Source organism: Panthera leo, chromosome B2, assembly GCF_018350215.1.
Source record: "Panthera leo isolate Ple1 chromosome B2, P.leo_Ple1_pat1.1, whole genome shotgun sequence".
Lineage (NCBI taxonomy): Eukaryota > Metazoa > Chordata > Mammalia > Carnivora > Felidae > Panthera > Panthera leo.
In genome coordinates, this window is record NC_056683.1 from 86,744,986 (window position 1) to 86,769,782 (window position 24,797).

The window sequence follows — 24,797 nt, forward strand, 5'->3', positions numbered from 1 at the left end:
GTATAATAATGATTAAGTGCAGTTATCCACATAGACTGTCTACAGAATTGAGCTAATTTTCAGCACTCTGATTTTGTATACCAGAGCTAAGTAAGGAAATACATCATAATAACTTCTATGTTGTTCTTTAAAAAAAATTGTAACCTGATTTTGCCTCTCATAGTTCAAAAAAAGTTGATGGTTACTGAAATTTTAAAGCCCTAGTTGCACAGATAGACTATTTTCAATTAAAGAAAGAAAAATATGTGTACATTAAGTTCCTCTATAGTCCATAATTCAGTGGTAATTGCTTGATGTGCTGAGCCAGCTTTAGTAAACTTTGCAATAGCATTTTGCCACACATGGTGAATGGGGCTCGAATTATTAGTTGTTGATGGTGGCCATGTCTCTGTGCTTCCTTCCTAGATTTCCAGCTTACTACAGACTTTCCCAAAGAACAATATAAAATTATTCATGAGCCTTGGATATTATGCATACACTGATTATGAAAATGTATTAGTAACCTAATTGTAGAATTCCTCTGTTATACACCACAAATATATTTAAATAGGCCTTCAAAGACTCCAAGAATTAGAGCATGCTGAGGGTTTTTTTTTTTCCAGTGGTTTTTTTTTCAGTTGCTGCTAATATTTTGTTTTAGTTGAATCAGAATGTATCATATACATATTTGTATAAATATAAGAATATATAGTTGCACATAGTTGTCCAGATATATGTATATGCTTATATACAAATATATCTCTCTGTATATGTATGCAGAGATAAAAATGAGGTATACCAGATAAAAATACCCACTTTTACATTATTTTATTATATCACAGGTAATGTGGTCTGCATTGTCAATGAATTGCTCATTTTTTCTTTCATAAAAATTAACTTCACCCCATCAACCCTCATGTAAAATTTTATAGAGGAAACTCACAGATCCCTTTATATACATAATACACATGCTAATTTTTTTGCTACGTGATTCATCCCAAGGCTATTAAAATGTTTTGGTTTTGTTTATTGGTTGTTTGTTTCAACATGTTCCAAGGGGCCAGCGCTTGCCCACACACCCACAACAAAGCCCTTCATGCTGCCTCCTCTACTCCTGGAGTGCAATCCTTTTTGCAGCATCAGGTCCTGTAGTCACATAATACCTTGATTTATAACTAGGTTGTAATCCAAATAGGAAACAGGTGGAATCACAACCGGGTATGGTGCCTTGGATATTAATGGCCTGGCTCAGCAGTGGAATTTCTAAAGCTGTATACACTTTTTTGCCTTAATTATGCATTCATTAAAAGCTTTTATACCCAACAGAATAAAGTAAATATTTTTTGATCTCCATAGTGTGCTCCCAGACTGTAGATTTGCACAGCAGGGTCTTGATAATCTGAATAAATTGTATTTCCCCAAGGAGTTTATCTTTCAAAGAAGGTCATAAAGAAATGTAGTTCTTCCATCCTTAGATTTCTTCATGTGCCTTTTCTGCTACATGCAATATAGAGCATGGGAACCAGAGTACATTCTAGTAATACATACTTGGTGATGGTCCAGTATAATGTCTCAATCTGTTTTCCTTGTTTATTTCTGGTGAAGTCTTTCTTAAATACAGAAGAAATGAATGATTTTACATGACAACTATGCTTTTTTGTTTATATTTGTAGAAAAATTAGTCCACAGGAGACATTCAAGTGTTTGCTTCCCTTCACCCAGTGAATAAAATTTATGGAATAGGCAAAGCTATAGTTTAAGCACTGTTAATAGCACTGTACAAAGAGTGTAGTAATAACAGATGTTATATGTACGTTGAACTTCTACTATGTGGAAGACACTTTGCAAGCACTCTTGGGAATCCTTACCAATAGATCACTTCTGCCATTTTTTAGTTGAGAAAATTAGACTCAGAGAGGTTAACCATTTGCTGAGCTCATCCAGATGGGTCAGCTTCAAATCACGTGATTTTTCCCACATGGCTAAGTTGAAGATGTAACTTGTTCCTTGTCCCTACAACTTCAGATCCAATAAAAGAGACAGGGAAAAGATAAAATTATAAACCCAAAGATATATGCACAACCAGATGAACTTATAATTTTTCTGAGTCATAAAGAATAAGGTGGCAAAACACCTGATATTGAAGGATAGCCTAAAAATAACATAAAATTGTGAAAAGTTCAGGCAATAAATTTTCTCTCTGTCTTTGGGCTGCCATATTTATCTCCAGTGTGGCCAGCATTTTAGGCATGTACTTTAAAAGTGTCTTACTTAAATATTTCATAAATTTATTTAATATTTTAAAAAATTAAAACATTAAATTTTTTTAAGGAACAGGAGAATTTGTTTTATTGCACACTAAGAAATGAAAGCAATAAGAGCTGAAGTTTTAAAGGTATGACATTCTGTCTTGCCTGCCCACTACCCATCAATCAAAACTAAGTAGCTGCTTATAAAGACAGAGAGGCAGATCTAAAGTACAGATACAGTCTGTACCTTTGTGCACGACTGGGGGGAAAAGTAAGTAACCACTGGCAAAAGGTTAAAGGAATGATACAAGTAGCTCCTGTAATTAGAAGTAAGAAGAGAGAACAATCCTTTCAGCTGGAATGGGCTGGCTTTGCTGGCTTTCTTAGGAAGTGGAATCTGATCTTGGTTGTCCCTCCCCTCTGCTCCTTCTCGCCTCAGGAGGGGAAAGCATGTAATACAGAACTTCCCTTTCCTACAAACTTTTTAATGTCTGTTGAGTCAAACAGTCTTCAGATACTTCACAAATAATATGCTTTTGACAAATAGCATGGACATTTGTGTATTTCTGGTTATCACTAAATGGCAAGAGAGGTAAGGTTCTTTTTTAGCATTCTGGGAAGGAAAACAAAAACAAAAACAAAACACCCAGATGTGAAAGTCTGAAGACCCAGGATTCACTGTAGAAGCTAGGCCTGATGCATCTGGCATCACAAGTGGGCTTTCCACCATATTTATCAGTTCTATGAAAAAGCTGATGTGTGGTTTACATCAGGAGAAAATTTCTTATGCTCAGATCACTTATTTGAGAGTATCTTTCTTAGTTAATTGTGGGAGATCTGTTTATTTTGCCCAACTGTAAAATGATACCTATAAAAAAACTGTCATTTCCTCTTTCCATTTGAAGTCATGGATGTGTTTTTAAAAAAATGGGCTGCTTTTTAAAATTCATAATCCAACAAATATTTTTCAGTTATAATCTATGATAAAGGCATTATGATTGACATTGTATGGGATACAAAATCATAAGATGCAAACCTATTTTTACTAGTTTACTAGAAACAATTTTACTCTTTGGAAGTAAATGCATTTGCATTAATAGCTTTTGGAAGACATATGCATTAATAGCTTAGTGAGAAGTTAGTTGGTATGTTACAGGAGACTTAAAGTAGAAAGCATTAGGATTCAGTCAGTGACAAGGGTTTCATATTTATTGTATCTGACTTGGTACTTGGTCCCTCTAAGCAGCAACACAATGTTTTTATAAAAATCAAACCATACTGGTTTTATATGCAGAGTGGGTATATAAAGCTATTTGGGTTAGATTTGAGAGTAGTTTTTTTTTTTTTTAATTCTTGACTTCCATAATAAGGGTGACTTTTCATTTAGAGGGGTTCTTAAAATATGATGTAATGTCAACATTTTTTAATGGAACTTCAAGTTCAAGTATGCTATTACATGGTGGTCATAGAAACCACTATGTCTCTTGATCATCTTTGTCTGTAGTAAAGTATTGACTGACGTGTAGCAATTTAGGTGACATTTTGAATGAGGGTGTAACAGAAGGGCATCAATAATTGGATATGAAAGATCATAACTGTAATAGTGAAACACAACATTGTTAAAATAGTCACATCTGTTGAATGTTATTGCCTAGAAAAATCTGGAATCTTACTCGATTTGGTCATTTTAGAGGGAGAAAATTCAGGAAATCAAAATGACATTACTTTTATTTTGACCTTGAGAGAAGTTTATTAGCTTGACTACAAGGTCATAGTTTTCCATACTGATACAGTTTGTTGATGCTTATCTTTATTTCACAAGTCAGTGATGTTCTCAGAACTAGATGAGGCAACAAGAGAAATAGATGTTATTAAGGCCATGTTTTGCATGGGTATCGTTGGTATTAAATCAAAGGATCTCCATCAGATCTGCAAATCTTATCAGTTTAGCAAAGACTCTTAGATTTGGGAAAGAGTATTTATGGGGCAGATGTTGGGGATACTCTACAGTAGATGCAATCACAAGATGACAGCTGTTTTCTGTGTTCTGTATAATTCCTGTGCTAGGGCTATGATTAAAATACAGTGCTGGATGGACAAGAGGTTACTGACAGGTCAGGGGTGGCATGGGTGTGGCTGAAACAAAGATAGACTACATATTATAAATAGGCATTGTTGGTTTGCAGCTTGTATCACTGTTGGCACGCATCAGGACACATCCCTTGGCTGTCACATACAGAAGCTAGGCTGTGGGTTACATGCAGGGAACATGCAGACCCCAGCTGTAAGGCTGCATATACATTTTTCTCCCATTCAGGAAACTGTGTTAGAATGCAAGGGAGTTCAGCGATAGGCTTAAATCTGCTCAAAATTCTAAAACAAAGAAAATCTTCTGGGAACTTTGGTCACAAACTATTAGTATTTGCTTAATTGAGATAAGTAGAGACACTTGCTAATACAACAGCCAGTCGCTATGCCACAGACGTGAACCCCACCAGGGAATATCATGGAGGTGGACACCCATCATTCTCTTGCTACCTCCCCTGGCTTGTGAAGAGTAGTGGAAGGGTCACAGGTCTACCCACAACCCCCAAACTGTCCTGCTTCCTCCCACTCATGTCCTTACCACCTAATAATTTGCCTCACAAATTTAATTACTTTTGAATATAACCCCAAATAAAGAGTATTTGTCTTTTTCATGCTTTCTTTGCCCTACTACCTTCAGTAGTTAATCGGGGGAATCACCATTTGAATGATTTAATTAGGGGAATAGACCACACAGAAAGACTGAATTTGGGGAATATATAAGTTTAAAGATTATTGCACTTGAAACTCTAGTGTTTATTCCACAGCTGTATAGTATTGGGGACACATTTTATGGTTCTTCTTGTTATTTAACTTGTCATCCACACTATAAGAAACAAATAGAAGGGAATAGAGAAGGCAAATAGCCCTAAACCAAAGGAAAATAAATACTATTTAAAAAGATTCCCCAAAGAACAACAATGTATGCACCATAATTCCGAATAGAAACTAAATTTCAAGTGAGAAGCAGTGTGACAGAAATGAAACCTTTTTAGAAAAATAAAAAAGATTGTCCTTTTGCTCAAGAGAGTTTCTTCTTGCTGAGCTATATAATTTCCATTCAAAATCACTGCCTCTACCTGGGTGCTTGGATTTTGAAGTCATAGAATGTAGGAGAATGGTGACAATCTCATAATTAGGAAAAAGTATCATTTGAAAAGGTACTTTGATCTGAATAGCCAATTGATAGAGGAAATAATTCTCTCTTGGACTGAAAAAGAAATTTTGGGTGGATTGCAATTTTTTTTTTCCACAGCAGAGCTGTTATTTTGCACTGGTCCATTAACGCTTTCAACTCTAGTCATGGTTACCAGTTTGTCCACTTGGAAAACTGAATAGCCGGTGGCTGTGCCTTTGTGTGTATGTGTAGGAAGGACAGAAACAGAAGGGAAGTGAGGGAGGCCAATGAGATATGAAATATGGGATTGTTTGAATGATGTTCAGAATTGGATAGATAAGTTGGAAAGACATGGCCATGTTCTGTTTCACTTGGTTTTAGTAAACAGAAAAAGCTCATGGACATTCTTTCATTAAACTCATGTATTCAGCATCTGTTCCCTTAGATACCAGGGACACGATGCAATCCTTGGCACCAGGGAGCTTAGATTTCATAGAGGGAGACTGATCTATAATCAAAGGGCACTTAGAGTGACAAGTGCTGTGTTAGAAATCTGCAGAGGGCAAGATGGAGGCACAAAAGAGGAAGTGATCAATTTGGCCTAAACCAGGGAAGCAGAAAAGATGAGATGGGTTCATTCATTCAACAAGTGTGGCTTGAGCCCCTACTGTGTGCCTAGCACTGTTTTGGGAACCAGGGATAAAGCAGTGAATAAAATAGGTGCTTCCTCCCATAGAACATACTTATTGTGGGTTGGGGGCAAACCTAACATAACTAAGTAGGCAAATGAATGCAGAAGTGGTGAGTACCAAAAGCAATCAAGTAGACTAATGTGATAGAGGATAACATGGAGAGGAAGAGGGGTATGCTAATTTAGAAAGGATGGTCAGACAGAACAATGGAAGCATGGTTTTTCATCCATAGGAATTCTGCATATGTTGCTTCCTCTGTTTGGAATATTCTCCCTGCAATCCCATCACCATTCTGTTTTAAAATGCAGGTTTTATTTTTCAGGTATGGTGAAGCTGACAGATAAGGAAACAACTGCCATTGAAAAGATACTTCATTACAGTTTCCAAGAGGAGGGGGGCCCAGAATAGCCTTCGGACAACAAGGGGAAGCACCTGGGTTGGTTGGGAGATCCAAGGAATGAGGGGAAAGCATAGGCAAGAGGCCTTTATTGTGGCTTCTGCGGGAAAGGCAAGACAAAGCAGGGTAAGCAGGATTATGATTGTCTGGTTTGAATAGTTCAAGCAAGGCTGTAGGACATATGAGTTGTCTGTAATTGTCCAGTACTCAGCCTTGGGATAATTAGAGTAGAAGAATATTGCCTTCTGGAGTGTAGAAGCCAGATACAAGGTGCACTCTTGAGCGAGTTATTTGTTACCTCTAAAAATTGGCTAGCCCTGGGTGGGGCATTTGACACCCCAAATGCCAGAGCACCAAGAATACATAAAATAAGAAAATGTAGTTAATATACATTCCCATATAGTCTTTTGCCAAGTTAATATCTGCTCTTCTTTTAGCTCTGAGCTCCATGTGGCTTCTCATAGAAGCCTTTACTAAGTGTCCACTCTAGGCCAAATCACCCATTATGGGCATTTACAGCCCTATGTTCCACCCTTTGTAGCCTTTACCTTAATTATAATTTTCCATTTATTTGTAATATGTTTTGATTAATGGCTTTCTCTTCCAATAGAGTATACTATACACTCTGTTAGGCCTGCAACTTGCCTATTTTTCCTCATCATTATATTGCCAGTGCCCGATGTGGTCCTTGTACGTGATGTGAATGTGTGGCCCATTGAAATGGCTGAAGCCAAGCCAGGGTGGGTGGGGTTATTACCCTGTAGGGTAAGGAGGTCATCAGGGTCTCAATCATAGAAGGCTATAAAGTATTACTGAGTTTGGCCTTTTAACCTTAAAGAAATGGGAACCCACTAATGGTTTCTCTCTGTCTTTCTGTCTTTAATTGAAGTACAGTTGACACATAATATTACAAGTTTCAGGTGTACAGTATAGTGATTCAACAAGTCTCTATATATAGTATACAAGAATACACAATGAGGAAAAGACGGTCTCATCACAGATGTAGCTACCATCTGTCACCTACAACACTGTTACAATATCATTTACTGTATTTCCTATGCTGTGCCTTTTCCCTGTGACTTACTCATTCCATAACTGGAAGCCTATGTCTCCCACTTCCTTCATGCATTTTGCTCATCCTCTTACCTCCCTTCCCTCTGGCAAGCGTCAAATTGTTCTCTGTATTCATGGGTCTGTTTCTGCTTTTTGTTTGTTTGTTCATTTGTTTTGGTTTTAGACTCCACATAGAAGTGAAATCATATGGTATTTATCTTTGTTGGACTTACTTCACTTAGTATAATAGCCTCTAGGTCCATGCTAGACACCCGTGTTGTCACAGATGGCAAGATCTATTTTTTTATGGCTGAGTAATATTTCATTGTGTGAGTGCGAGTGAGTGTTTATATACCACATCTTAATCCGTTCATGATTGCTTCCATATCTTGGATTTTCTAAATAATGCTGCAATAAACATAGGGATGTGCATATCTTTTCAAATTAGTATTTTCAGGTTTTCGAAGCGGGGGAGGGTAAATAAATACCCAGTAGTGAAATTGCTGGACCATAGTATTTCTACTTTAAGTTTTTTGAGGAGCGTCCATATTGTTTTCCAATTTACATTCCCAGTAGCCATGTGTAAGGGTTCCCTTTTCTCCACATCCTGACCAATACTTGTTATTTCTTGTCTTTTTGATACTAGCCATTCTGACTGGTGTGAGGTGATGTCTCATTGTGGTTTTGATTTGCATTTCCCAGATGATTAAGTGATGTTGAGCATCTTTTAATGTGTCTATCGGCCATCTGTATATCTTTTTCGGAAACATGTCTATTTAGGTCTTCTACCCATTTTTTAATAAGATTATCTGGGGGACTTTTCCGAGGGGGTTTCAGTTGTGTAAGTTCTTTGTATATTTTGGATATTAACCCCTTTCACATACATCATTTGCAAGTATTTTTTTCTATTCAGTGGGTTGCCTTTTCATTTTGTTGATGGTTTCCTTCACTGTGTGAAATCTTTTTATTTTTGTGTAGTCCCAATAGTGTATTTTTGTTTTTGTTTCCTTTGCCTGAGAAGACAAATCTAGAAAAATTTTGATGAGGTCAGTGTCAAAGATATTAGTGCATATGTTTTCTTTTAGGAGTTTTATGCCTTCATGTCTCATATTTGGATCTTTAATACATTTTGAGTTTACTTTTGTGTGTGGTATAAGAAAGTGGTTCAGTTTCATTCTTTTCCGTGTAGCTGTCCAGTTTTCCCAACATTATTTATTGAAGAGACCATCTTTTCTTCATTGTGTATTCTTGCCTCCTTTGTCATATAAATAAATAAACTCACCATACAAATATTAGTTTATTTTAGGGCTCTCTATTCTGTTCCATTGATCCATGTGTCTGTTTTTGTCCCAGTACCATACTATTTTGATTACTATAGCTTTGCAGTATATCTTGAAATCTGGGATTGTGATAACTCCATCTTTGTTCTTCTTAAGACTGCTTTTGCTCTGTGAAGTCCTTTGTAGTTCCACATAAATTTTAGTATCATTTGTTCTAGTACTATGAAAAACATAGTTGGTATTGGGTAGGGATTGCATTGAATCTGTTAGATTGCTTTAGGTAGTATGGGCATTTTAACAGCATTAATTCTTCCAGTTCGTGAACATGGATATCTTTCCATTTGTTTGTGTTGTCTTCAGTTTCTTTCATCAATGTTTTATACTTATACAGGTCTCTCACCTCCTTGCTTAAATTTTTCACTAGGTATTTTATTCTCTTTGGTACAATTATAAATGGAATTGTTTTCTTAATTCCTTTCTGCTACTTTGTTATTAATATATAGAAACATAATTGACTTCTGTATTTTAATTTTGTATCTTGCAACTTTACTTCATGTTACTTGTTACTTCTGATAGGTTTTTTTTGGAATCTTTATAGTTTTCTATGTATGGAATCATGCTATCTGAAAATATGTGAAATTTTCAATTCTGTTCTTTACCAATTTGGGTGGATTTTATTTCCTTTTCTTTTCTGACTGCAATGGCTAGGAATTCCTGCACTATGTGGAATAAAAGTGGCAAGAGTGTACATTCTAGTCTTGCTCCTGTTCTAAGGGAAACTCAATTTTTCACCACTGTGTAGGATGTTAGCTGTGGGTTTGTCATATATGGCCTTTATTATGTTGAGGTATGATCTCTCTAAAACCACTTTGTTGAGTTTTTATCATGAATGAATATTGAACCTTGTCAATGCTTATTCTTCATTTATTGAGATGACTGTATGATTTTTATTCTTTTTTTTGTTGACATGGTATATTATGTTTATTGATTTGTGAATATTGAACCATCCTTGCATTCCCAGAATACATTGCAGTTGATGGTGGTGAATGATCCTTTTAATGTATTGTTGAATTCAGTTTACTAATATTTTGTTGAGGATTTTTGCGTATATGTTCATTAAGGATGTTGGCCGATAGTTTTCCTTTTTTTGTAGTGCCTTTGTCTAATTTTCATATTAGGACAATGCTGGCCTTGTAGAATATATTTGAAAGCTTTCCTTGTGCTTCTATTTTTTGGAATAGTCTGAGGAGAATAGGTATTAACCTATTTTTTTTAGGGGCACCTGGGTTGCTCGGTCAGTTAAGTGTTTGACTTTTGATTTTGGCTCAGGTCACAATCTCACAGTTTGTGAATTCAAGCCTCATGTCAGGCTCTACGCTGACAGCATTGAGTCTGCTTGAGATTCTCCCTCCCCCTCTCCCTCTGTCCCTCCCCTACACACACACACACACACACACACACACACACACACACACACACACTGTCTCCCTCCCTCTCTCTCTCTCTCTCTCTCTCTCAAAATAAGTGAATAAACTTAAAAAAAAAGCTTTTAAATATTTGGTAGAATTCTCCTGTGAAGATGTCTGGTCCTGAACTTTTGTTTGTTGTAAGTTTTTTGATTACCAATTCCCTTTCTTTACTAGTAATTTGTATATTCAGAATTTTGGAAGATTATATATATTTCTAGGAATTTATCCATTTCTTTTTCAAATTTTTTGGTATATAATTTTTTATAATAGACTCTTATAATCCTTAATATGTCTGTGGTGTTGGTTGTTACGGCTCTTGTGTTTCTTATTTTATTCACTTTGTCCTCTCTCTTTTTTTCTTGGTGAATCTGGGTAAAGGTTTATCAATATTATTTATCTTTTCAAATAACCAGCTGCTGGTTTCATTGATCTTTTCTATTGTTTTTTAATCTCTATTTCATTTATTTCTGCTCTGATCTTTATTATTGTCTTACTTCCAGTAATCTTGGGTTTCGTTCTTCTTTTGTGTATCCTTTAACTACAAGGTTAGATTGTTTACTTGATATTTTTTTCTTGTTTCTTGAGGCAGACCTTATTAATTAATTTTAAAAGATGATCAATATGATCAGATTCTTATAAAAAGAGAGGTTGGAGAATTTGATACTGGAGGCAGAAATGTTAATTAAGAACCCTGTTGCAGGAAGTGTGGATAGGAGATGATGAACAGAATAAGAACTGCTAAGGAGGAAGAGCAAACAGGATTTGGTGAATGACTGGTTACAAGGAAGGAATATGGGCCAGCTTTTGAGATCCTGATGTGGATGGTTGAATGTGGTCGTTTAATTATATCTTCGTCCATTCCATTCTGTGGAAATCCAAGATAAGATGCCCTCTTACAGGTAGTTGGGAAAATGAATTCAGAGCTGAGAGAGGTTTGGGCTGCTTATATAAATGTGGAAGTCATTAACATGTAATCAGTTTACAAATCAACTGTATGTTTTTTACTTTGAGCATCCTTCTTTTCCCTGACCTAATATTATAGGTTATTTATGACTTAGATATCTAAAGGGACCACATTCTTCATTTTGACCTCCTCATGTCAGTGTTGAGTTGGGGTTTATAGATGCCAAACAACAATGCTGAAATATACTTTATTATTCCTTGCCCACCAAATCTATTGCCTACCTCTCATATGCCAAATTGTGTGTGGTAAGAGCTTTTCATTCATTATCTCCATGACAACCCTATGAGCCCATTGAATTCTCCATATTGTAATTGAGGAATAGTGGGAAGTTCAGTGATTGACCAAGGTCATGGCCAATGGTAAGTATTTGGGCTGGATCTGAGCCAGGTTGACTTGATTTTATATATGGCCCTTGCTCTTCACCAATGTGGGTTGCCTCCAAGTGCCTGTGGTTGCTGCTCATTTGTTCTGCCCCTGAATATGGTTTTTCTTTCTGTGATATCTAAAAGACTTTTTTAAAAAATAAATCTATAAGTATATATACAAAAACATTAATAGTGATTATCTCTGCATGGTGAAACATGAATGATTTTTGTTTTCTTTCCATACTTTGTATTTCCTGAATTTTTTGGAATAAACATTTATTACTTTTTATAACTGGAAACATAATGGCACTATTTTCATAACAGTGATTATTTTTTTCCATGCACAGTATTATAGGTGGGAATTTAATGCAATTTAACCATTTAACTTCCCACCTCCCCACATCACATTCATGAGCATCTTTAAAAGCAGCATTATTGGTATTATTTTGCTTACATATTGTCTTAGCCAAAAGGATAAGAGATGATGATTTTGCTTAAAGTTCACAAAGCCCCAACAAGAGGAATGCATGTTGTGGCATCATGACCTCACTGAAGGTGGCTTTTCTTTTACCCCTGAACTCCTCATTTTATACAGTTTAACTGTTGAATGTGTTAAGTATGCATGGCCAAGGGAGTGGAAACCTTGGACACGTCTAGAAAGCATTGGGGATTTGGGGAAATTATGTTTTTAAATAGAAGAGAAAAGAAATGAAAAGGTAAAGATAGGGAGCAGACTTTTAACTGATATTTCTCTTGTACACAAATATGTGTCTGTTCAGCTTCCGTTTGCTGTTCAGACAGCCATTGACACTTGTCCTTTTAGCTTCTTAGTTTTCTATTAATATGAAATACTTCGTTAGTTTGGATTTGGGGGTTATGTAAAATTATGCCCTTAGGAAATGAAAACATTTCACGACTGGGGAAGCAGGCGTTCAATGATTACCTTCAAAAGAAACACAGCAGAAAAGAAGCACAATTAGGTTAAATTAATTCTCCAGTTCTTTGTGGTTTTGAATTGGTCTGCTTTTAAGCTGCAGGCATCTAATCAGAAGAAACCCAGTATCTCTTTACAAAGATACAAAGATGCTTAATAAAGAATATTTCATTGCTGCTGCATAATCCACTCCCAAACTTGCAGTTGTATAAACCGTTCGGGCAGGAGAACAAGTGAGAGAAAACATTTTTTGCTGGGCTCTGCCTGTCCACCTGTAACTTTGCTGAGTTTAGCTGTGTCCGCTCCTATGCATGCTAATCTGTCTGTGCCGTGCTGCTGGGTGCTGCCTCAGGACCTTGAGCCATGCCTTGGGCATGTGTCTGGGGTACTTGAAAAGCACTGATATCACCTGGACTTTGTCTGTCATGCCTTTGGGGGACTGCAGAGTGGTTTACTAGGACACTGAAGTCGTATTTAGGACACTGAGCACTTAAACTTGCTTCATAGATGTAGCGACCAGAAACAACACTGATCCCTAAGGAGTTGGTACTAAAGTCCTTTATGGAAGCAAGGGTTACACATTCTTTCCTTCCAGAGTAAAATTTACCAATCCTAAGAAGTAAGATTTGGGGAACAAGTTTAAACATTATTTTAAATGATTGGTGTGAGAGTCAAAATCTTCAATATCACTTTGATAAAATCTTCTGAATGGGAAGCCAGGGTATTTTGACTGAATGGCTGTGAGTGGACTCAGATATTTGAGTTGCTGTGGATTTTAGTGATCATCTATAGTAAACTTTATTTTAAAGAGAAGCATTTATTCCTTTTCAATTGTTTTGGCAAATAGAGCTATTAAGAGCCAGAATCTTATGCTGATTCCTGAAGTTAGCTAGCTTGACTCCCTGTTAGGATATAATTAAAGTGTCATCTCCTACCCAAAGAAATATAATCTAAAGTAGGGGGAAAAAAAGTTAAGTAGCTGTGGTGATGATGCAGCTGTTACTGAAAGAGCTGTTTCACAATTTCTTTATTAACATTTTATTATGTAGAACAGCACTGTGCTATAGAAATACAATGGGAACCACATCTGTCATTCTAAATAGTCTAGTAGCTGCATTTAAAGGAGGCTAAAAGAAACAGATGAAATTAATTAATTACTAACAGATGAAATAAATAATAAAAAGAAACCTATGAAATTAATGAAATTAACATTTAACCTACTTTATCTAAAACAATATCATTTTAACATATAATCAATATAAAATTATTAATGAGATATTTTACATTCTGTTTTTCTTATTCCTGGCATTTGGTGTATCTTTAACACTTGTTATACCTTCACATCAGACTAGCCGTGTTTTAAGTGCTCAGTAGCCACTTGGGGCTAGTGGCTACCATGTTGGGCAGCACAAATTTAGAACATATTCCTTTCAGCTTTCAGATATGATAGAAATAGAATATAAATATTTTAGAAAGAGTTCTTAATATTCTTAGATAACTAGAAAAGGGGAAAATATGTTGAAAGTTACTTAAATAGATTAGTGGAGTGAAATAGCTATCTGATGGTATTTTGCATTCCTTAAGCTATTGGAAAATATTGCTCCCATATTAAAAATTTAAAGTTAATAATGGGGGGGAGGGAAACAATGTTAATTCTACTTGAAATAGGTAAGTTTTCTATCGACAAGCCTGTGTACCCACTGTGATTCTTGCAGAGTTAAAGAAGGTTTGCACAGGAGTCCTGTCTCTCTGGGGGCACTATTTTAGGGCCCTGGATACAAGCTTGAGAACCGGTAGAGACAGGGAAAATCCTTCCAGAATGAGCATGGCTACAGAAGCTCTTTGAAAAAGAAGGAAAGATTGTCACTGGCTGTCTGAATTTTTGAAGCTAACAAAAAATGAAGAACACTTATAAGTTGTTCATCTTAGGTAGGTTTAATAGAATTATTCAGGACAAGAATATTTTCTGTGAGATTCCTTCATTTCCTGAGACCTTACATGTAAAAATATGTGTTTTAATTTCATTAAGTCAAGATGGGTTGTTTTGTTTTATTTTTTTTTTAAGATGGGTAGTTTTAAGGATTTACTGAATTTGAGGTTTGGGGAAGAGTAGAGTCAAGTCTGTCTTAATATAGTTTGTGTCATCTAATCACGACTACCACTTACCTGCACTCACAGTTTTTTTAGTAGAACAAACTTATTGCCTACGAGCTATAAACTATGGTCAGGGTAGAAAAATCACTGTTCTTCATTGGTAAAATGGTTTTAAAAAGTTGCAAAGTTAACATTTCAATCAGTGAAGCCAGAAACTCCTTTCAACCCCTTTATTAAGGTATCTTTAAGTATATGGGTTTTAAAAGAGGGACAAAGTCAGGAGAAAGGGTGAATTCTAGAACAGCAGTTCTCTGCCAGAGTCTTATAATTAAGGGAATTTTTTTTTGTTTTTTACATTATCAGTGGAGTCCCATTTCCCCCATGCCTGTCATGCAAACCTTAGTGAGTCAGTCTGAATTTCTTGCCTGCTCTTTCTTGGATTAATTTCTAAGAGCTCTTTTTTTCCCCCCATTTTTATTTTATTTTATTTTTTATTTTTTTTGGCACCCAGGAATTAAATAGCTTTAATTACTTGGATCTGTACAGACTTGCTGACCTCTTTAACCTCACTTTGCTGGAGAAGGCAGTGATCGATTTCTTAGTGAAACATCTCTCTGAGCTCCTGAAGAGTCGCCCAGAAGACGTTCTAACGCTTCCTTATTGTCTGCTCCAGGAGGTTCTGAAGAGTGACCGCCTGACCTCCCTGAGTGAAGAGCAGATCTGGCAGGTAAGGGGGCTCTGCATGGGCCTTCTTTTGGCAGGGAGAAGGCATGGGATGGCTCAAAGTTGAGCAGTTGAGGAACAATGATAACTGTTTTGTCTGGTTTGGTTCTCCTCAGAGCCAAAGTCTTAGCAGTCATGGTAGGCAAATGATTGGAGAACACCAACCCTTGAGGCTACAAGGCCTCAGCCTCTGCTCATCTTAACTCAGGGAATCATAGGTATGGTTCCTCAGACCCTTGCTGGGGATTCCCAAAACCCTAAGGGGGAGTCACATCAGAAAGAGTCAAGAATTTTTTTCTCTTGATAAAAATATTTTCTCAAACTGAGTGTGAGAAAATGGATCGTCAAGTGCTATTTATACGCATTTAAGACCAATGAAATCAGAATAGATGCTGGGCTTTCCTGTAAACAATTCAGAAGCATTTCTCTGTTGCAGCAGAGAGCAGCTGGGACCTTAAATGAAATGAAGCTCTTGCACTGCAGTGGAAAAATCTCCCTCCTTAGTTCATTCTGCATTCATTGCTATTTTCCTAAGCCCTGCCTTTCCACCTGACGTAGCATTCTTTTCGAATATCCTATGTCTAGAGGATGGGAGGAGGTTTTGTATTTTCAAACTGATTATTCAATTTAAATCCTTTTCTACTCATCCCCACTGACTTTACTTGAGAATTCACATGGTGTCTTTGGGAAACAGAGCCCATCTTATCCCCTTTGTTTAACATTGTCTACCTCACTCTCTGAACACTGGCTAGCTATGTAGCTACTTATGGGGCAGCATACCTTCAAGATTTCATGATGACTTGAAAGCAATTTACATACAGAATACGAGGGAAAATATGAAGTCTTCTGTTAGCTGACAGCATAGTAAATTCCTGGTATCTTAGCAAATGGCATTCAGGGAGAACTCTAACTCTTGCCAAAACAGAGTCAGAGGTATCTGTTAATTATCCAGCATCTGACTCAACTGACTAATAATTTTGCTGATGTATTTCTCCCTTATTTCTTTCTTTGTATTACATTAATCAGCAACTTCCTTTCTACTCTTGCCCCACCAGTGAGGATAATAAGAGCTGTGGTGTACTGAGGGCCTCCCAGGACCCAGACTCTTTGTAAACTCAATGACTTATCATCACAACAGGCTTGAAGGACAGTTGTTATAACCCCATCTTCCAGATGAGCAAAATAGGGATTCAGTGCCTTGCTCAGGGTTGCAGAAAGGAGCCAGCCTACAAACCCGAGTCTGCAGACACCTGCCTTCATCCCTCCAGTATTCTATGCTGTCTTGAGAAAGAAAATATGAGGAAAACACATAAGCCATATTTTTTTCTCCTTCTTAGGTATTTCTGATAATGTTTGTTCAGGTAGAGGTCAAAAGTTGGTGAGGATGAGTTTTTGGTATGAATTTTAATACCTGTGGTTCTCCCCCCACAAACGCAAATCATCAAAATTTTCTGGTCAATTCAAAGTGGGGGGTTCCCAAATTTTTCTTCACTTCCCAAAGGGAAAAAGAAAGACTTGGAATGAATTCTGCATTTAATTATTTCTAACTGAATTGAGATCTGAGCCAATCATCCTTGTGGCTTCTTTCTCTTTCTGTGGCATGGTCAAAGGGAATGCCAGAGTGGTAATGTGCAGATGTCTGAGTATCCGAAAAAATTCCATACTGTCCACTTAAGAGTTATCATAATTGCCTCTCTAAAGTTTACTAATATTATCACGTAGAATTTTAAAAACTGCTTTGTGCTGCAGGCAATATCTTTTCTACCTGGTCCTCAAGAAAGAATTAAAAGTCTCACATAAATATGATCAGTTTAGGTGTTCAGCAGGCAATAAGAAACTGTTTTTGCTTTATCTTAGTAAATAAGTAATTCCCTCATACTCAACTCAATAGAGAAAAATTAAATCAGACCAGCTATATTGCCTCAAGTATAGTTAAGTTCATCATTTTTGCTGAGGTTATACTAGTAATGCAATATACCATGGAAGAATCTAATATTCAGCCCAGGGTGAAGATTGGGTATGCCAGAGGATTAGTGTCAGGGTGCTTTATAGAAGTGAATCTTGATGGACAGGCTGGAGACAGATCTACAGAATCTCATTAAATTGCTGAATTGTTCATTACGGAACGTTCTCACTGTAATAAAGTGCTCATTGACTTTGACAAATCCCCATCCCATGTCTTAAAGAAGAACAGTGAAGCAACGGGTGTGGGGGAGGAGGAAGGAAATTGACACAAAGTAGGACAGGTAATAGAAAAGGGGATGGAGGGGTAGTGCTCTTTGATTAATATGTGCAACTAGTAACTTCTGTGAGAGCCCAGTAAACACACACACACACACACACACACACACACGCACACACACACACATGTTTACACATGTGGTTCTTCCACTATCAACCAATAATGTAATCTGGGACATTCCCCTTTTTGGTGAAAGGTCTGATTTTCATTATTCACCAGACTTCACGCCGTCTGTCTCTGAAGACGTCATAAGAACCTTCAAATTATCCTCACTGAACAAACTCTTTTTTTACTTTCTCCTGGTGTCCTTATCTACTTCCTTTCCTGATAAAATGTGCTGCAGGCTGTAATAACCATTCTGTGGATCTGGAAACCTGTAAAATTATGCCTTATATCTGCCTTTTTTTTTTTTTTCAATCTGACGTTTTTAAACTTTAAGTCTCTTTTCTCACAGAGGGCTTCTTCATCCCCCATAGACATTTTTTTCCTCCCTTCCATGGCTGAAAACTACTTGCCCTGTTACGTAACTTCTCTTTATATTCATAGGTTAACATAGAGACTTGAACCATATGCACACTTTAGTGTAGAAGGGCATAGAAGTCCCCTCAGAAAAATGCTTTAAAAAATTTTTCAGTTCAATTCAGCTTAACAATTTGGTCTGATGTTTCAAGGCCAGTGATTTCTTGGTTCCAGATGAAAGACACCAAGTTGGTTATGGGGCTCAAAGAAACAGGAGGCTAAAAATGAGCAAATCAGCTGAGAGGAAGCGTGGGGCGTGAGGCCATGCGCGTTTGTAACCTGGCAAATCTCCACCAATTTTGTTTGGCTTTTGGGTTTTAGCTCTAACACAGGACTTTGTTTCAGTAGGGTCTTGTTAAATTTTTCCTGTTATATTCAACATTCAGTTTCAGACTGCTGAGCCCGGGGTCCTGCTATAAAACTCTAGTGAAATAATGAAAAAATTCCATACCACTCCCATGTATTGGGTCTGTTTTCATTTTCATAGGAAGTGCTGGCTAATCCATTTTCTTCTGAGGAAAATGCCTTCTCTGCCTTTTCTACCCCAGGTTATCTTTTACCAGAATGAGGGCTTAGAGATTACTTTCCATGGGAGTACAGTTGACAGAAAAAAGCCTGAATATGCTGTAAATTCTTACATTTGCTAGCACATGGAAAAGCTATGGTCCTCCGTCTATCAGTATTTATTGAGCACCTATGAAGTGCCTAAAAGCATGGAGTGTTAGGCAGAGCACAGGTTTGCTAACTCGGTTTTCCTCTCCCACGCCTCACCCTAAATGGAAGGGATCTTTATGATTTTAAACCATTATTTCAGCTCTCTGGATTATTATTTCATCTCTGAAGTAGCAGAAACAGGAAGGATATTTTAAAATGATAAAGATAGTTTGTGAAAATAAAAATGAATATTTCTTGAGCACCTATTACATGCTAGGTGCAGTGTTAGAAGTAGGTCTTGGCATGGGGTGTCTGGGTAGCTCAGTCGGTTAAGCATCTGACTCTTGATTTTGGCTCAGGTCATGATCCCACGGTTCGTGAGATCAAGCCTCAAATCAGGCTTTGCATTGACAGCATGGAGCCTGCTTGGGATTTTCTCTCTTCCATTCTCTCTGCTCCTCCCCTGCTCGTTCTCTCTCCCTCTCTCTCTCTTTCTCAATATATATACACACACACACACACACATATATATATATATGTATATATATATATACACATACATATATGTGTGTGTGTGTATATATATATATATGTATATATATATATATACGTATATGTATATATATATATACGTATACGTATATATATATAGATAAAGAAGTAGATCCTGGGGTAAAAAGATTTCTAGAAATATTCAATTATTGGGTTAGAGAGATTTAGTTTAGTTTCATCTCTAAATGTGGAGAACTTTGATTTTCCTTCAGTTATTAATTTATTAACTGATTCCTACTTTTATGAAGAAGACTCACTATTTTATAAGGACAGGACATATATAAATGCTCTATTTCTTTATTAACCTTGGGTAGCGGGCACCTCCTTTTTGTATTTTGACGAAACAACTCAGTGGTTACATTACTGACATCAAACAGGATTAGAACTTACAAGGACAGTCTCCTTTATCCTGGTCACGTTCCACTTTAGTATGGCAAGAGGGACCGAGTCACCTGGTTTGGGGTTAGGGGTAATCATGTTTACATTTGTCTTTGTGTGTCCCCAGAGGCTGAGGCTATGCCTGTTGTGTTTGCCTTAAACACTGGTCTTTTGCTCTCTATAAATAATAAATAAAAACAATAGTGTACAGTTTTCATGTTAAAATGTATTGAATGGATAAGAACACATCCTACCACTATTCCTACATGAGGCTGGATTTATTCTAGGAAAATTGGTATACAAAATGAGCTTGGCCTTTTAAAACTGCATTTTTTGTTGTACTTTTGTTGGAAATTTGCTTCCATAAGTCATACTATTAATAACACATTTACTTTATGTCTCCAGGGACATGAGTCACGTAGTGTTTAGACTAGTCAACAACCTCAGATGCAGTGTTTTGTGGTGTTTTTTTTTTTTTTTGGCAAGCTCCTCCTGGGCTTTTCTCTACACCACAAAACCAGCCACTTACAGTTTGATTTAAAAGGAGTCCCAGAAGGTGAGCCCAAACAAAAAGCAACTGTCCCTTTATGATTAGAAAATAGAAGACACTAGTGATGCACACAGCTTTCATCTTTTACCTCTTATAAAATAAATTGACCCGTGCTTGCTTCGGCAGCACATATACTAAAAAAAAAATAAATAAAATAAATTGACCCAAATGTACTTCTGGCCAGGGAGAAGCAAGGACTTCAAACATTACTATATGTTAAACAATACTATCATAATGCTTCATATTTGAATGTCATATCACAGCTCAAGAATGCTTCTGCACTTATCATTGCTTTGCTGTCATGGGGTACAAATGGAAAAACCTGAGGTAACAAGGCTAGAAATCAAATTCATGTCTTCTAATTCTTGGACTCTTCCTACCTTGGTCCACAGCTTCTAAATTCATAGTAGGGGTGTCTGACATGAAAAGATGCTCAACATCGCTCCTCATCAGGGAAATACAAATCAAAACCACACTCAGATATCACCTCACGCCAGTCAGAGTGGCTAAAATGAACGAATCAGGAGACTATAGATGCTGGCGAGGATGTGGAGAAATGGGAACCCTCTTGCACTGTTGGTGGGAATGCAAACTGGTGCAGCCGCTCTGGAAAACAGTGTGGAGGTTCCTCAAAAAATTAAAAACAGATCTACCCTATGACCAGGCAATAGCACTGCTAGGAATTTACCCAAGGGATACAGGAGTACTGATGCGTAGGGGCACTTGTACCCCAATGTTTATAGCAGCACTTTCAACAATAGCCAAATTATGGAAAGAGCCTAAATGTCCATCGACTGAAGAATGGATAAAGAAATTGTGGTTTATATACACAATGGAGTACTACGTGGCAATGAGAAAGAATGAAATATGGCCCTTTGTAGCCATGTGGATGGAACTGCAGAGTGGTATGCTAAGTGAAATAACTCAGAGAGAGAAAGACAGATACCATATGTTTTCACTCTTATGTGGATCCTGAGAAACTTAACAGAAACCCATGGGGGAGGGGAAGGAAAAAAAAAAAAGAGAGGTTAGAGTGGGAGGGAGCCAAAACATAAGAGACTCTTAAAAACTGAGAACAAACAGGGTTGATGGGGGTGGGAGGGAGGGGAGGTGGGTGGTGGGCATTGAGGAGGGCACCTTTTGGGATGAGCACTGGGTGTTGTATGGAAACCAATTTGATGATAGATTTCATATTTAAAAAGAATTTTTAAAAAATAAAAAAATAAGTAGGGGCGCCTGGGTAGCTCAGTCAATTAAACGTCTGACTTCAGCTCAGGTCATGATCTCATGGTTTGTGAGTTTGAGCCCCGCATCGGGCTCTGTGCTGATGGCTCAGAGCCTGGAGCCTGCTTCAGATTCTGTGCCTCCCTCTCTCTCTGCCCCTCCTCTGCTCACACTCTGTCTCTGTCTCAAAAATAAATAAACACTAAGAGAAATTAAAAAAAAATAAATTCATAAATAGAGGCTCAAATATATTTGGGAGTGAATGACACAGAGGTGCACCAAATTCATCCTGTGATTTTAAAGAAATCTGGAAGGGCTTGAGGATTCCTGTTTTTTGTTGTGCTGCCCACAGACTGCAAGGATAATGGCCAAGCCTACCTGCCTCCATGTCTGTGTCATGTTGTCAATTCTGACTCTGTGCTCTGTGGCATGCACTTCATTCTTTCCTTCATTTATTTCAAATAGTTATTGAGTGCTTACCCTGCCCGACCATGCGCTACTGAGTACTACTTTTGCCTGCTACATCGTGGGTTCTGGGCAGTGGTGGTGGAAGAGACCAACGTGGCCCTGCTTTCATGGACCTTAAAGTCTGATGGGGCGCTTTCCACCTGCTACTCTTTGCCTGCTACCATGCCTGATTCTCTTCCAGTGGGGAATGACCTGTGCCCACTAGTTTGATGATTTCTTTGCTAATCTGGGGCATGTTGACATGTTCTGGGTACATTGAAAAATGAAATGCTTTTGTTTGGACATTTCAACACAACGTAGTGTCCCTTTGCCTTTTCTTCAGTGCTTTATTCATTGTTAACTAGTGTTCATTGTACATACCTGCTAAACAGCTTTGCAAACCTTTGTCAGTCCATGTGGTATAGTCCAAGCCTCAAAGAAATCAGACTGTGGGTGGTAATTTAATCAGAAAATTCTGTGAATAAGATTATCATTTTTAATGCTTGGACCTTGGGTACTAGAAATGGAATAAGATGCTGTGGCCTGAAAACTTTTATCCCCAAACAAAACTGCAGTCTTTCATTATATTTACACCCTTGCTGAATTCAGTTTCTTACATGCATGTCATTACTATTTTTTTTTTTTCAGATAGGTACTTTCTGGGCATCTTCATGGTATCTCGTTTTATTTTTTCACTTCCCATTCCTTAACCTCACTAAATGTGTACCGTTTCTCGATTTGCTTCCCGAAACATCTGGCATTCCTTCCCAGCCACATATAGTGTTTTCCACAAATATAATGAGGATGTCTCCACTTTCCTCTCATAGGTGTTAGTGAGGAGAATAAACTGTGGCTCCTTCGCATCCCAAATAGTGCTGTGCCCGGTGGACGTTTTATCCTCTGCGGGCCCCCAGCTGAACACTGAGCAACGCTGCTATTTCAGGGCTTGGTGCTCGAAGTTGCCAGAGTGTGTATTTAGTCATTCATCCTGATGTATGTGCAGCTAATTCCTCTGTGAGGATGCATCCCAGAGGAGCTTGACTGGTGGCCTTGCTCTTGTTTGTCTGGGCCGTGTGCCTTTGCAAGATGCACGACACATTCATTTCAGAGGGACTTTGCTTCAGCTAATCCTCGGCACTAGAGCTGTGCATTGTCGAGTAGCTGTGAGGGGCAGTGATTATCAGAAATTACAGGAGACCTAACTTGTATTCGTGTGTCGCTGTTCCCATGAGTTAATCGTTTTTTTCCTCTTTTTTTTTTAAATGAGCACAACAGAACAACAAGGTGATTTATGAGATATGACATATTTATGTTCCCTGCGTCTAATTTTCACTGTGATTCATGTTGTTTCCAGACGGATACTTTGTTGTTGCTGCTGTGAGAAGGAAAAAGATGGCTGGAGAATATTACTTATGCATTGGTGGCCTGCAGTAATGTTGCTGCTACCTGGGTTATCAGGGATTTAAAAATAAAACCCAACTATAAACTATATATGAGGTAGAAACCCTGAGGCTAGGCCCAGAAGTTCATCAACAATAATAGCAACAATAATAACTCTTTACAATCCTGGAGAGCTTTACATTTTAAAATGGCTTTTATGTACATAATCTCATTTGAGTCTCTCATCAGCCTGTTAAGGTTGACAAGGCAAATATGACCCAAATTTTAACAAGGGAGGAAACAGAAGCTCACAGAGGGTAAGTGATTGACTCGCTTCACGGTATAGGTTCAACATAGGTTCAACTCATTGTATTCTCTCAAAGTATACCAAATCTGTAACAAAACAGAAACTCAAAGTACATGATATGTCTTCTCCTAAGCCAAAGAGATTATATTAGTCTATAATGATCAATCCAGCAGTATACATTTCCTAAGAAATTACCAATCTTCATTTTCACCTGTTGTATGGCTTTGTGGGAAGTTGCAAAAATACTCCCATAAAAGCAGGGCAGGAAAGTGTTGCTGAGGGTCTTTCTTTATCAGAGCCTGGAAAATTGGGGCTCTAGATGGTTTGTTTGATGAAAAGTGAATAGAGCATTCTGGCAGAGGTAGGAAACCACCTTGCAGTCCTTCATTCCTTCAAGCACAGGTGATGACATTTAAAGCATAAAGAGAAGGCCCATAAGGGAGGATCAGTTTGAAACCCAGTCAAGGAAGGCACCTGGGTGGCTCAGTCAGTTGAAAATCTGACTCTTGATCTGGGCTCAGGTCATGATCTCAGAGTTGTGAGATTGAGCCCTGCATCAGGCTCTGTACTGAGCGTGGAGCCTGCTTGGGATTCTCTCTCTCCCTCTCTCTCTGCCCCTCCCCCGGTCATGCTCTCTCTGTCTCTCTCAAAATGAATAAATAAGCTTAAAATAAAATCCAATCCAGGGAATTAAATCACTTTGAAAGAGAACCTGGAGCACCACTGTATTTGCTGCAGCTACATAGACTGTGTGGTGGGAAATCTGCAGGCTGTTAGAGATTGGATAGAATGAACGAAGTGATGAATCATTATATATTTTATACACAACATATTGAAGATTTAGAAATTTATGTAGCAGAATTTGACAGTGATGGTCTAAATATGGGGTTTGAGAGAAAAGAAGAAAAAAATAATTTATTGGAATTGATAAATGCTACTCTCTTTCCAGAAGACATGAGTCTGTGGCTCATATCCTGCATCCCAGACTATTTCTATGGGAATCCTTATTGGGCCAGTTGAGTGTCCAATGGAGTGGCCATGGAGGCCATAGAGATTTCCTGTTCTGGGCATTCTAGGGGACAGGATCTAAAGTTAGCCATGGAGTGGCTCAGAGGATCAGAATTACTTACATTCAAAAGAGAT

At 37.7% G+C, this 24,797-nt stretch overlaps 1 protein-coding gene across 18 annotated transcripts in view; it reads left to right on the top strand.

The window, feature by feature from the left end:
* KLHL32 (kelch like family member 32) overlaps nucleotides 1-24,797 on the top strand; it is a 244,189-nt gene that overhangs the window by 139,112 nt on the left and 80,280 nt on the right. For 15 of the 18 annotated variants that reach the window (XM_042939405.1, XM_042939412.1, XM_042939403.1 and 12 more), the window contains one exon: nucleotides 15,190-15,405. In XM_042939405.1, coding sequence (XP_042795339.1) covers nucleotides 15,190-15,405 — 216 coding nt within the window. Of the gene's footprint in view, nucleotides 1-15,189; nucleotides 15,406-24,797 lie in introns of those variants that run through there. The other 3 variants (XM_042939408.1, XM_042939411.1, XM_042939419.1) reach the window with 3 other exon arrangements.